Genomic DNA, 15,388 nt, shown 5'->3' with positions numbered 1-15,388 from the left:
ACATGAGACAAAGTATATGTGAACTGCTGTATGAAAAGTGAATTTACTCTGTAAATCTTCACCCAAATCCTAAAAAAAAAAAACACCTTAGATGTAAGAACACAAACAGATTGAAAATAAAAGGGTGGGGAAAAATATTCCATGCAACCAGTAAACAAAAAGGAGTAGTTGTGACCATATTAATATCAGATAAAACATTTTAAATAAAAAATCTATTGCAAGAGACAAAGAAAAACATTACATAATAATAAGAGTCAATAGAGCAAGGATACACAATAATTATAAATATATATATATATATGCACCTAACAGCAATGCTCCAAAACACACACAAAAAAACAAATAATGACTAATATGAAAGGAGAAATAGACAATTCCACAATAATAGGGGACTTTAGTATACCACTTTCAGTTATAGACAGAACATCTAAAAAGAAGACCCCTAAGGACATTGCCCACACTTGTATGTCTGTTTGTTGTTCTGTGGTGTTGGAAGTTCCTCAATAAGATGGATTGAAACAGGGGCTATAACGATGGGCTCAAACATACCAATGATTGGGAAGATGGTACAGGACCAAGAAGTGTTTCATTCTGTTGTACACAGTCAAGAGTCAGAACTGATTTGATGGCACCTAACAACAGCCACTCCTCAGAAGGAAGATGGGGCAATCTACTTTCTGTAGTGCCACTGCCTTGGAAACCCAAGGAGGGGTCGCTATGAGTCGGGTCCGACTTGATGGCACATAACAACAACAATAACAAGGACATTGAAAACTTAAATAAAACGATAAGCCAATTGGACCTAATGGACATGCATAGGACACTCCACGCAGCATCAAAACAATACATATTCTTCTCCAGTGCACATAGATTATTTTCCAGAATAGATCATATGCTAAGACATAAACAAGTCTCAACATGTTTAACAACATTGAAATCATACAAAGAATCTCTCCTGACCATAATGTTATGAAGCCAGAAATAAACAGGGAAAATAAGCAAAACAAAGCAAAATACATAGAAACTAAATAATATGTACTAAAAAAACTATAGGGTCATAGAAGAAATAAAAAATGAAATTTAAAAATTTTTTGAATCAAATGAAAATGAAAACACAAGATTTCAAAACCTTTGAGATAGGCAAAAGCAGTACTCAGAGGGAAATTCATAGCAACAAATACCTCTATTAAAAAAGAAGATCCAAAATCATTAATTTAAACCACAAGCTTGGACAAACCACAAAAGAAGCCAAAAGCTACCAGAAAAAAAAGAAATAATAAAGGTCAGAGAAGAAACAAATGAAATAGAAAAATAATAGAATTCAACAGAACCAGAAATTGGTTCTTTGAAAGAATCAATAAAATAGACAGACCACTGGCTAGTTTGATAAAAAAAGAAATCAAATTAGGAACTAAGTAAAAAAATTAGGAGCTAAGTAATCAAATTAGGAAATGAAATTGGTGGCATTACTACCAATCTAAGAGAGATGAAGAAGATCATAACAGATTACTATGAAGAATTATACTCCAACAAATTTGAAAACCTGGATGAAATGAACACACTTCTAGAAACACATTACCCACTCAAACTAAGACAGAGGTAGAACATTTAAACAGACTCATTACAAAAGAAGAGATTGAAGATGTCATTTAAAAAAAAAAAAAAGTCCAGAACCAGATGGCTACATTGAAGAATTCTACCAAACATTCAGAAAAGAGTTGACACCAATCCTTCTCAATCTCTTGAAAAACATAGAAATAATACTACCAAACTCTTTCTCTGAAGCCAGAATATCTCAGCTACCTAAACCAGGCAAAGATACCACAAAAAAAGAAAATACAGACCAATATCCCTAATGATTGTGAATATCCCTAATGGACTATATGAAGAACATGGCATCAGGATTGGAGGAAGAGTCATTAAAAACCTGTGACATGTTGATGATTCAACCTTGCTTGGTGAAGGTGAAGATGACTTGAAACACTTACTGGTGAAGATCAAAGACTATTTTCTTCAGTATGGATTACACCTCAACAAAAAAGAAAGAAAAAAATGCTCACAATTGGACCAATCAGCAATATCATGATAAATGGAGAAAAGATTGAAGTTGTCAAAGATTTCATATTACTTGGATCCACAGTCAACACCCATTAAAACAGTAGTCAAGAAATCAGATGTTGTATACACTGGGAAAATCTGCTGCAAGGGACCTTTTTAAACTGTTAAAGAGCATAGATATCACTTGAAAGACTAAGGTTCACCTAACCCAAGCTGTGGTATTTTCAATCACCTCATATGCATGTGGAAGCTGGACAATAAGAAACACTGAAAAAGAATTGATGCCTTTGAATTGTAGTGTTGGTGAATAATAATAAAAATACCATGGAATGCCAGAAGAATGAACAAATCTGTTCTGGAAGAAGTGCAGCTGGAATGCTCCTTGGAAGTGAGAATGGCCAGACGTCATCTCACCTACTATGGTCGTGTTTTCAGAAAGGACCATTCTCTGGAGAAAGAGATCAAGCTTGGTGTGATAGCTGGAGGTTTGTGTCCATTTGGCTGGACCACAATTCTGAGTGGTTTAAGCAGTTGTGATGTGGGTTCTTCCCATGATGAGATCAGATGTATATGTTTTGAGCAGCCAATCTGTTGAAAGGGAGTTTCCCTAGGGATGTGGCCTGTTTCCAATATATTTATGGACATGCTGGGAAAATTAGACACTTTTCTGTGGATTGTTTGCTCATGGACAGTTGTAGGCAGCACAACACTTGGTAAAGTAGAGGGTCAGCAGAAAAAGGGAAGACCCTCAATGAGATGGATTGTCACAGTGGCCACGATGGGCTCAAGCATAGTGAGGATTATGAGGTTCCACAGGACTGGGCAGTGTTCCATTCTGTTGTACTATGAATCAGAGCTCAGTTGACAGCCCCTAATAGTAACAACAATATCCATAATGAGCATAGACACAAAAATTTTCAACAAAATTCTAGCTAACAGATTTCAGTAACTTATTTGAAAAAAAAAAAAAAAAAAGCATCATTATCAAGTGGGATTCATACCAAGATTACAAGGGAGGTTCAACATTAGAAAATGAATCAATGTAATCCCTCCCATATACAAAACAATGGAAAAGAACCATATGATATCAGTTGGTGCAGAAAAGGCATTCAATACAATTCAACACAATTCCCTGATAAAAACTCTCAGCAAAATAGCAATAGAGGGAAAATTTCTCAACATAATTAGGGGCATATATACAAAATCAAGAGCTCTGGTGGTACAATGGTTAAAACATTTGCTGCTAAGCAAAGGCCAGCAGTTGGAATCCACCAGCTGCTCCGCAGGAGAAAGACAAGGCAGTCCACTTCTGTAAAGACTTACAGCCTAGGAAACCCTATGGGGCAGTTCTCCTCTGCTGGGTTGCTATGAGTCAGAATTGACTTGGTGGCAGTGGGTTTTTTTTTTTTCCCCCCTTCAGTTTTATGCAAAAGTAACAGCCAACATTATACTCAGCAGAGAAAGGCTGAGAACCTTCCTTTTGAGAATGAGAACAAGAAAATGAGGCCCATCCATCAACACCACTCTTATTCATTGAACTAGAAGTCCTAGTCAGAGCAATAAGACAAGAAAGAGAAATAAAAAATATACAAATCAGAAAGGAAGAAGTAAAACTACATTTGCAGATGACATGATCCTATACATAGAAGACTGTTTTGGTTACCTAGTGCCTCTCTGACAGGAAAATATCGTAAATGGGATGGCTTGAACAAACAGGAGTTTATTCTGTTACAATTTTGGAGGCTAGAAGTCCAAGTTCAAAGTGGCAGGCTCTAGGGGCTGGGTGAAAGCCCCTCAACCTTGGGTTTCAGCTCTGCCTCCTGCTTCTGGTCCACTAAAACTGGAGGCTTCTCTTCATTCAAGCAGCTACTAGCTGCAGAGGCTGACAAACTCAAAGTCAACAAGTAACAAGGCACAGTCTCAATATTACCAAACAACATGTCAGGCCAGAAATTTAAGTCCAGAAAAAGTCCAAAGATCAGCAGGGCATGGCAGGCTGGGGCACGACTTGGCTACATGCAGGGTCCAAGTGTGCCAAAAAGCTAGAGACCTTCCTCAAAGCTGCTTCTTATATACAGGAAGCAGACCACATCCCTAAAGCAGCTACTCAGCTGCTCCAGTAGATCCCGTGATGGAGTTAATTACCAGTCTCACAGTGGGGACTAACTACATCCAGCTGCCCAACCAAGTTGACAACAACCTTAACTACCACAGAGACTCTAAAGATTCCAAAAGAAAACTGCTGGAACTAATAGAAGAATTTAGCAACATTGGAGGGTATAAGATCAACACATAAAAATCAGTTGGATTCCTTTACAGTAACTGAGTACTCTGAAAAAGAAATCAAGGAAAAAAAAATCATTTATGATAGCCACCAAATTAATAAAATACCTGGGAAGTAACTTAACCAGGGAATTAAAAAAATATATATATACAATGAAACTATAAAATATTACTACAAGAGACTAAAAGAGACCTACAAAAAATGGAAATACATCCCATGCTTATGGACTGGAAGACTTAATATAGTGAAAATATCAGTTCTACCAAGAGCAATCTACAGATAAAATGTAATCCTGATGCAAATCCCAACAACATTCTTTACTGGAATGGAAAAATGAATGACCAACTTTATAAGGAAAGGAATGAAACCTTGAAGAGTCAAAACAATTTTGAAGAAAAAGAATATAGCAGGAAGCCTCACACTCCCTGATATCAAACATACTATACAGCCACTATCATCAGAACAGCCAAGCATTGGTTCAACAATAGACACACACCAGTGGAACAAAACTGACAACTCAGAACTAAATCCAGCCGTCTGTGGAAAACTGACTTTTGACAAGGGGTCAAAATCCATTCAGTGGGATTGAAAAGTCTCTTTAATAGATGGTGCTCACAAAACTTGATATCCACCTGCAGAAAAATGAAACAGGATTCATACCTCACACCATACACAAAAACTAATTCAAAGTGGATCAAAGGCCTACATGTTAAACCTAAAACCATGGAATTCCTGGAAGAAAACATAGGGAGAAGACTATGGAAACTAATTTTTTTTTTTTTTTGTAAAAATGGGATAACAAGTATAACAACAAATACAAGAATAGAATAAGACAAAATAGATAAATATGACCTCATAAAAATTAAAAACTTATGCTCATCTAAAGACTTTATTAAAAGAATTAGTAGACAACCTACAAACTGGGAAAAAAATCTTTGGAAACGACTTATCTGATAAGGGTTTTATCTCTAAAATCTATAGAAAATTGTAATAATTCAACAACAAAAAAAGAAACAATCCAATCACAAAATGGGCAAAGGAGACAGAGACTAGAAGAACCCCAGAAACTTTGGCCCTTAGATCTCTTCTAACTCAGAACTGAAGCCATTCCTGAAGTTCACCTTTCAGTCAAATGTTAGACAGGCCTATGGTGGCTTAGTGTCTAAGGCACTTGACTGCTAACCAGAAGGCTGGAGGTTCAAACCCACCAGCCACTCCTCGGAAGGAAGTTTGGGCAATCTATTTCCATAGTGATACTGCCTTGGAAACCTAGGGAGGGGTCGCTATGAGTCAGATCCAACTTGAAGGCAGGGTGTTGTGTTGTTGTTTGTTGTATAAAACAAACACCAATACTCGTGAGAAACGTGCTCCTTAGAACAATCAAGCATAAAAGGCCAAATTAGCAAGACTTGCCCAAAAGCAAAGATGAGAAGGCAGGAAGGGGCAGTACAACCAGATAAATGGAAATGGGGAAACTAGGATGGAAAAGGGGGAGAATGTTGACACATTGCGAGGATTGCAATCAGTGTCACAAAGCATTTTGTGTATAAATTATTGAATGGGAAACGAATATTGAATGGGCAACCAAATTATTGAATGAGAAACTAATTTCACCTAAAGCACAATAAAATATTCAGGGGAAAGAAAATGGACAAAGGACAAGAACAGAAACTTCACCAAAGAGGACATCCAAGCAGCCAACAAACACATGAAAAGTTCATGGTCATTAGCCAGTAGAGAGATGTAAATTAAAACTACAATGAGATGACCATCTTACCTTGCCTAAAATCACACTGATTGGGGAAAAAAAAAAAAACAAAAAACACAGAGATAACAACAAATGTTGGTGAAGATGTGAGGAGATTGGAACCCCTATCCATTACTGATGGGTCTGTATAATGATACAACCAGTATGGAAAATGGTATGGCACGTTCTCAAAAAACTAGAAATAGAGGTAACCTACGACCCAGAAATCCTACTTAAAGGTATATACTCTCAACCAAAAACCAAACTCACTGCCATCGAATAAGATCCAACTCATAGCAACCCCTCCTTGGATTTCTGAGGCAGTATCACTATGGGAGTAAATTGACCAACCTTCCTTCCAAGGAGTGGCTGGTGGGTAGTAGTCAAGTGTCTTAGGCACTATGCTACCAGAGTTCCCGGACATCTTGAAAGGAAGGCATTATTCTGCCCACCATAATAGGCTTCCTCTGTGTTTTCTGTATTGATGAAATGATTAATAAATAGAAAATATAAATATTGATAAATATCTGTCAGCATATTTTACACAATAATGAGCTGTGTCATGTTTTTTTTTTTTTTTACAAGATAATTTTATCTTTCTTTTGACAATGTCCCAAAAAGCATGCTTGTCATTTGGCAGTTCATACTCACCCTCCCTCCCTCTCTTTCCCTTTCTGATGCCAGTGTTCCTAATCTGGAAAAAAAGAAAGAAAGAAAGATATTGGGACAAAAGTTTCCCTTCTACCCAGAAGATATTGTTTCTGGAACTTCATCAGTAGGGATCTTATACAATATTTCTCTCTTAAGATCTTTGAGATCTTTCTCAAAGGCCTGGGGCTAAGTACAACATGTGAAAAACCTAAGATACTTAAATGAGATAGTTAGCATTATTTGCTTGCAAAAAAAAAAAAAATCTTGAAGAGATAGTTTCTGCACTTTGGATTTCTGCATCACCAAATGCAGCATGGTTTCTACCGCATGGAAATAAAAACAAAACCTCACTGGCGACAAGTCTATTCAATTCATAGTGACCCCTCCTTGGGTTTCGAGGTGGTATCTCTACGGAAGTAGATTGCCCAAGCCTACCACTTGATGTAGTCAGTAAAGATTTTTGATTAATGAAAGGAAGGAAAGAAAGAAGGGAGGCAGGGAGGAAAGAAGAAAGGGAGGAAGGAAGGGAGAATTTAAGGAGGGAAGGAAAGAAGGGAGGGAGGGAGGGACCACACAAATGAGTAATCATTAGCTACAGGACTAAGTAAACATTTGTCTTTGCAACTCCTATTTCACCAAGTCTAAGGCAAAAATAAGAGAATTTTACCAAAATTATGTAGTTGGCAATTGTAGCTATGGAAATTGACTGTACCCATGTGGACTGTTCTTTGGGATCTTTCAAGAAAGAGTTAGAGATTTCTTAGAGCAATTCCTAAGGCTTATTGCAAATACAAAATTCAATCCTATAAATCTCAGAGACTTTTTCACACTGTCTACGGACTCATTATGTCCAGTGTTCCATGATTCTGACCAAAGTCATAATGGTTATTCGGGCAGGCTTTCGTTTAAATGCCTTGCAAGCAGTGTTTGAAGACCAGATAGTTATTCGCCTGCCTTTAACACACTAAGAGCATTGATTAAAAGTGACCAGACACATCTAAGGAAACAGAGAGACATATTTTATGGGATTTATCCCCCAAGATGATACAAATAAGAAAGGAAAAAGAAAAAAAAAAAAAAAGAACCGAAGTGATAAAAATAATTTCTCATAGGCTGTATGGCTATGGTGTTGAAGGCAGTGAGGCTTTGTGAAAAGAATTTGAATAGACAGATGTAAGTTTGAAAGCATAGTGCCTTAGGCACTTGACTGCTAACCAGAAGGCTTGTGGTTCAAACCCACCAGCCACTCCTTGGAAGGAAGGTTGGGCAATCCTACTTCTGTAGTGATACCCCCTTAGAAACCCAAGGAGGGGTTGGTATGAGTCGGGGCTGACTCGAGGGCACATTACAACAACAACAACATAGATCACCATGAGTCTGATAGACTCAATAGCAACTAACAATAGTAACAACCACAGGTTTGAATACTGCTACAGGTATTTACTGAATGCTGGTGGCAAAGTGCCTAAGGCATTTGACTGCTAACCAGAAGGCTGACGGTTCAAACCCACTAGCAATGTGAGCTTGGATGACAAAAACACTAACAGTAGTAATGATAATCACACTTACACAGCACTTGAGTCAGTGCTGTTCTATTTACTCATTAAATCCCCAACAGCCCTATGGGGTAGGTATGTTCCTCTATATTATAGGTGAGTAAGTAGAAACAGGGAGGTTAGGTAATTGCAGAACCCACCAAACCCACATTTCTCCTGAGTCTTGGTGAGAGAAGTCCCAGCTTCTGTCTGGCCATTTCACCTCTGGGTTATCAGACACTTTCCTTCTCTACACTCCCCACCCTTGCTTGCCCAAGGAGATTGTTTCCAAACAATCTCCTCTCAAAGTGCTTTCAGAAAGACAATGCTAATCTCTTTTGTGGGGAAGTGGGGAAGAGGGTTAAGCTGCTAATGCCATTTCCAACAGACCCTGATATGTCAGGACTAATCAAGATAGAGCACTAAAGGCCCAGTAAATTGTCCAGCACACAGTAGGTGCTCATGCCAGGCTAGTCCCCCTCATTGATAACCATGTGACCATGGGTGGTACCCTTTCTCCATCCCAGGGAGGTGTATAAACCGCAGACTTCTTTGCAATGGGGACAATGATTGTGGAGACCAATCAGATGAGGCAAACTGTAGAAGAATTTATAAAAAATGTCAGCATGAAATGGACCGATACTGGGCAATTGACAGCCTGGCCAGTGGGTAAGTGCCTGAGCCTGACTTCCTGTTGTGTAGATGAGAAGATACTAAATTAAATGTGATTTGGAGGACTAGAGAAGGAGGGAACAGATAATAACAGAGCTCCTTTCTTTCATTTCTGAAAAATAAATAAAAGGATAGCATGTAAGTGGATGCTTTGGGATGCTCTTGAGGACAGTCCTGATGAGTTCTGGGAGTACATCCAGTGGGCAGACATGAGCCACACAGAAGGGTAATATAGGGACACTAGATTCAGAGGCATTATTGTACACTGCTCTCTAAGCAGTGGGGTGCTAAAAGATAGCTGAGTTGAACCTTAACATTCATAGCTTCTGTATGATTGTGAAGGAGTTCTGGTTGCTCAGTGGTTAAGGCATTTTGCTGTTAACCAAAAGATCAGGAGTTCAAACCCACTAGCCACCCCATTGGAGAAAGATGAGGCAGTATGCTTCCATAAAGATTTACAACTTTGAAACTCTATGAGGCAGTTATCCTCTGTCCTATAGGGTTGCTAGGAATCAGAATCAACTCAGTGACAGTGGATAGGTTATATGACTGTGTTGAGCAAATAGTTAACACATGTGGCTGCTAATGAAAGATTGGCAATTCAAATCCACCCAGAGGCACTTCAGAAGAAAGGTCTAGCCATTGAAACCCAGGGCACAGCTCTATTTTGACACACATGGGATCATCGTGGGTCAGGGTTGACTCAACAGCAACTGGTTATGTGACTGTGTTAGGTGCTTCCTAAGCATTATCATTTGTATCCTATTAAAAACTTGGGGGGTAGGGTTCATTTATTTCTGTATCTCTAGGCCCCAGCATAGGTCCTGGCCTAGAGGAGAAGCTCATAAATGATTAATAAAGGAATGGATTTCCAAGATGAGACTGGAATCAATCTGTGTTTCTAAGAAGACTCTGAGGTCAGAATGGGCCACCTCTTCCCACTCTGGGTCCTGCCACCTCCATCCTATCTTGCGGCCAAATTCTGCAGCTTCTCACACTCTGGCTGGAAGAGAGAGATCATTCCCTCATAAGTTTTAAGAATCCACTCTATGGGGGGGAGGGCTACTGGGCAGGGAGGGGAGGAGACTGGGTTAGGGTTGGGCATGGTAAATGGGGAAAAATAAAATTAAAAAAAAGAATCCACTCTATGTGATACAATATGCAGAGAGGAATAAAGACATGAGTGGAATTCACTCTCTTCCTAAACAAAACTAATCTTGATCCTTAAAGGCTGTCATTAGAGAGAGAAGCTTCAAGTGGGACCTCCTCTTACTACCATGTTATATGCTAGTTATTGTAATACTACCTCCCAGAGAAGGAAATTGAAGCCCAGAAAAGTTAAGTGAGTATCCAGTGGTCACTCAGCTAGATGAGAGAGCAGCAGGTCAAACCAGGTAGTAGAATCTGACTGGAACATGTACGTGGGGTCAGAAGGAGCAAAGTCACTGGCCAGGAGACCACAGATGAGGCACGTATCTATGTGGAGCTTTAGTTTTGTCACCTGGAGAAGGAAACCAGTAATACCTTTCTTTCAAAGTTCTGTATTAAACTAGTAAGTGAGAGACAGCTTGTGTAGAAAGAATGAAGACTCTGGAACCAGATCACCAGACTTCAAATCCTGGCCCCACTAATTGCTTCTAGCAGTGAAGCCATGGCCAAGTCAACTGACCTCCCTATGCCTCAGTTTCTGCATCTGTAAAATGGGGATAATAATAATACCTATCTCCTAAGGCATCTACCAGTACCAACAGTTGCTGTTGAGTCAATACTGACATGGCAACACCATGTGTGCAGAGTGGAAGTGCACAATAGGGTCTTCAAGGCTGTGACCTTTTGGAAGCAGATCACCAGGCTTGCTATCCAAGGTGCCTCTGAGTGGATTCAAACTGCCAATGCTTAGGTTAAAAGTTGAGTGCTTAACCATTTGTATCACCGGGGGACTCCCCACAAGTTTGCTAGTAGGATTAAATGAATTAGTAGGGATAAATTGCTTAGTGTGGTACCTCGATACAGTAAGCACAGTGCTATATTTGTTAAATAAAAAAAAGTAAATGTATATTATTATGATATATTTAAAAATCTATAATGGAAAAGAGGGCCTCAGACAGTTCTGGTTAAGAACAGAAGCAAGGTTAATGCACAGAAGCTAAAAGGAGAGAGAGCTCTATTTAATACACGAAGAATTTTCAATGGAGAGAATGAGTCAAGAATAGAGGAGTGCCTCAGGAAGCAATGAGAGGTAATGTTTAAGTAGAAGCTGAATTTCCCTCCCCTCTACTATGGACATAATGGTGCCTATAGGCCAGAGCTGCAGGGACACTAAGTAAGATGAGACATGGAATGCATGCACTATAGTGTCTGTCACCATTTACACCCTCAGTAAGCAGTCATTAGTTTGACTATCTCTTGTGATGGGGGTGATGTACAGAAATTGAGAAGAAAGCTACCATCTTCAAGGAGCACACAGTCTAGAAAGGGCAACAAATGTATATGATAACAAACACCGATCACATGCTAAGCAGTGTTTTAATCACTTAACAAATACTGACACATGTCATCCTCACAGCAACCCAAAGAGGGAAGTATTTTCATAGCACCCATTTTATAGATGAGGAGATTGAGGCACAGAGAGGCTAACTGATCTGCTCAAGATCACATAGCTAGTAAGTGACAGAATAGGGATTTGAACCCAGGCATCTGGCTGTTAACTATCATGCTATTCCACTCTCATAATAATGCAGTGCAATCAGTGCATGAAGGGTAAGCAAGCACAGTGGGCCTCGAACCCAATGTGGGTGGGGATTACGGGGATAAGAGATGTCAGTGAAGCCTCCTCACAACTTCTCACAATAGCAAAGGCACAGTCTTGAAAGACAAACAGGAGATGAAACTATGAAAAGTAGAAAGGTCATTCTGAGCATAGGGAACAACACTTGCGCATAGGAGAAGGAGCAAAGCAGATCTGAGGAAGAGCAAGCTTCTTCAAATGGCTGAGAACCAAGCTATCTGATTGTAGTTGGGGATGACCAGGAAAGCTGGGTTGGGACCAGATTTTGAAGCCCTTGAATACTGTGCCCAGGAGTTTTGGTTTCATTCAGTATCGCCTACCATCTAAGATTAGGCAGTCTGCAAACCTAACCTCTTCACCCTCTCTGTGCCTTCTCTGCAGGTTAAATTTATTTACAAACAGTTTGGAGGGCCCGGTTCTAGATCACAGGTATTACTCTGGTGGATGCTTCCCCCATTATATCCTCAATACACGGTTTAGGAAGCCATACAATGTGGAAAGCTACACCCCAAAGGTAAGCATCAGCCAGGAAGCAATTGCAGGACCAAGGAGGGAGCATTGGGCAAGAAAGTCAACTAATGTGGATTCAGGGCTGGACCCTACATTCTGTGGGCTGTGTGACTTGAGATGCATCACTTTTTATCTTTGAGCTTCAAGTTCTTCACAAGTAAAATGGACAATCCCTTCCAGAAGACACTGTGGTGTTTTTGTTAGGTGCCGTCGAGTCAGCTCCAACTCATCAGGACCCTGTGCACAACAGAACAAAACACTGCCCAGTCCTGTGCCAACCTCACATCATTGCCATGCTTGACCCCACTGTCACAGCCACTGTATCAATCCATCTTGTTGAGGGTCTTCCCATTTTTCACAGACCCTCTACTTTACCAGGCATGGTGTTCTTCTCCAGGGACTGGTCCTTTTTGATAACATGACCAAAGTAGGTGAGATGAAATCAGACAATTCTCACTTCTAAGGAGCATTCTGGCTGCACTTTGTAAAGGGCAGATTATCAGTTTGTCATATTGTGGTGGCTTGCATGTTGCTGTGAGGCTGGAGGCTGTGCTACTGGTATTTCACATACCATCAGAGTCAACTGTGGTGGACAGGTTTCAGCAGAGCTTCCAGACTAAGACAGATTGGGAAGAATGGAGCCATCTACTTCTGAAAGAATGGGCCACAGAAAAATTTATGAATAGCAGTGAAATAAGACATTGTGGTGCTATATATACTAACAGTGGTAGTATACTATAATAGTATACTATGGTAGAAGTTGTAGTTGCAGTAACAATAACAGTAACAATAATATAATAATGATATCAATAGCTACCATGGGGATAAAAGCATAGTTTAGGATTTGGAGTCACACAAACTCAGTGCCATCTGCCATTTATCATCTGTATAATCTTCAATGTTCTGAGCCTGTTTCTTTATAATTGGGAGTTATGAAAGTTCTACTCTGCAGGGTGAGGACTAGTGAGATGATAGTGTGTAAGTGCTTAGCACAGAACCTGGTGAGTTCTCAAGAAATGTCAACTTGTTATTTATTAGTAGTATTATTACCAAGTTCTTGCCTATTAGAACCAGGCATTTTTTAGCATTTTAAACTACACAATGTTTTTCTGATATATATCTGTATTATGATTAACATACCAACGTCAAAACAAATCTCACAGAGAGGTGAGTTTAGAATAGATTATATTATTGTACAGCATACTCACTTGAGATCTGATGGGAAGAATGCAAAATCAAGATCTGCCACAGATCACAGTTATTGTCTAAGTTTCTTTTCTACTTAAGCCTCAATTTCTCCATCTGTGTAGTGAGGGGGTTGGATGAGGGGATCTTGATGGCAGTTCCCACACCTAAAATTCCATATTTTCGGAGGTTAGGTCCTCCCACCTTCAATACGTACTTATCAGACAAAAAGAAGAAATAAGCTCAGGGCCAAACCTAGTTGTTGGCAAAAGGAAGATCCCTAAATCTCTCATGCTTCTACCTAGTGTCCAATGCTATCCCCATAGCCTCTCCTTTCAGGGGAGGTCTCAGAGCAGCCATTCATCATTCAAGTTAAAACAGCTCCTAATGCAGGCAGGATACATATCTTAAGTCTCTCTCCACAGCCTGTAATTTTTGAGCACTTACCTTGTGCCACGGAAGCCATAGTGGTGCAATAGTTAACTATTTGACTATTAATCAGAAGATTGCTGTTTTGAACTTACCTAGTGACTCTGCAGGAGGAAAACCTAGCAATCTAAATATTACAGCAGAGAATACCCTGTGGGGGCAGTTGTATTTGCACACATGGGTCACCATGAGTCGGAATCTACCCGATGGCACCCAACAACAAAACCCTGTGCCAGGCACTGTGCCTGTGCCTGTATTCCTGTATTAACTCAATTCTCAGACAGTCTAATGATAGAAAACATTATCTTCTTCATTTCATACATGAAGAAACTGAGGGATGTGCAGGTTAAGTCAATCACTCAAGGTTATCCCACAAGAAAATGCAGTGTCACTGTCAAGCTTCAGCAGCACTGCCATTGCCCTTGACCAGACCCTCTTTACCTATTACCTGCACTCCCTTTACAGCCTCTTCATTGGCCTCTCTGACCCTGAATTCATTCATCACTTGCAGTCCAACCACCACACTACCTACCCTACAGTGATCTTCCTAAGGCTCAACCACTTCCTCTCATGGATCATCTTTGCCTACAGCATTTGGTCCATATTCCAGAGCAAGGAATTTCAGAGCCTCAACATTCTGATGCAGTACATTCTCCTACAGCACATCTCCCTTCCCCTCACTTTCACATTTTGTGATTCAACCACCCTTGAATCCTTGTTGTTCCTGGAATCCATCCTATCCTTTCCTACCTCCATGTCTTTGTTTAAGGTGAGCTCACAGAGAACATTCTCCTGTGCCTCTACCAGTTAAAATCCAAACCAGTTAACATCATCTGAGTCTAAACCAAACAATATTGAATATAATATTGAATATGTCTATTTCTGGATCAGCATTCCAGGGTAGTATAGTTAATGTGTTTGGCTGCTAACTGAGAGGTTGGATGTGTGAAGTCACCCAGAAGTGCCCCAGCCTCAAAAACCTAAGGAGAGGTCACTATGAGTCAGGTCCAATTCAACGGCACATAACAACAATGACAACAACAGAAGCACCTTGAAAGAAAGGCCTGTCAATCTACTTCTGAAAGATTAGCCATTGAAAAGCCTACAGGGCACAGTTCAGGTGACACCTGGTTTTTCCTCCTATTAGATCAAGAGGGAGCCCCAGAGAAAGGGGAGCAAATGGGACTTTATTTATCTGTATCCAGAACACCTAGACCAGTGTCTGACACAGAGTAAGAGTACAAAGGATGTCTGTTGACTTGCACTGAACTGACATGAGTCAACTGAAATGAGAAATATTTTATTTTTTGTTCCTTTAGACCCAAGGCAAATACGAATTTGCAGTGACAGAATATGAATCGTATAAAGATTTTGAACGTAATATCACAGGGATAACAATTGCCGAGTCTAGTTTCAGCTTTGGTTTTAAAATACCTGTATTTTTTGAACTTCGCTATGACACGACAAGTTCTAATGGTGAACAGTTTATTCGCAGAACCAAACGATTCGCTCACACAGTAAGTATGCTT

The 15,388-nt window shown here is 39.8% G+C and overlaps 1 protein-coding gene across 1 annotated transcript in view; it reads left to right on the top strand.

The window, feature by feature from the left end:
• C8B (complement C8 beta chain) overlaps window positions 1-15,388 on the top strand; it is a 74,811-nt gene that overhangs the window by 23,616 nt on the left and 35,807 nt on the right. Inside the window, exons 4-6 of the mRNA XM_007947402.2 lie at window positions 8,803-8,944; window positions 12,117-12,249; window positions 15,179-15,376. Coding sequence (XP_007945593.1) covers window positions 8,803-8,944; window positions 12,117-12,249; window positions 15,179-15,376 — 473 coding nt within the window. The remainder of the gene's footprint in view (window positions 1-8,802; window positions 8,945-12,116; window positions 12,250-15,178; window positions 15,377-15,388) is intronic.

This window comes from Orycteropus afer, unplaced genomic scaffold, assembly GCF_000298275.1.
Source record: "Orycteropus afer afer isolate SDZICR_OR568_19922 unplaced genomic scaffold, OryAfe1.0 scaffold00183, whole genome shotgun sequence".
Classification (NCBI taxonomy): domain Eukaryota; kingdom Metazoa; phylum Chordata; class Mammalia; order Tubulidentata; family Orycteropodidae; genus Orycteropus; species Orycteropus afer.
Note: the sequence above shows the minus strand (reverse complement) of the source record. Positions and strands in the feature narration are given on the sequence as shown.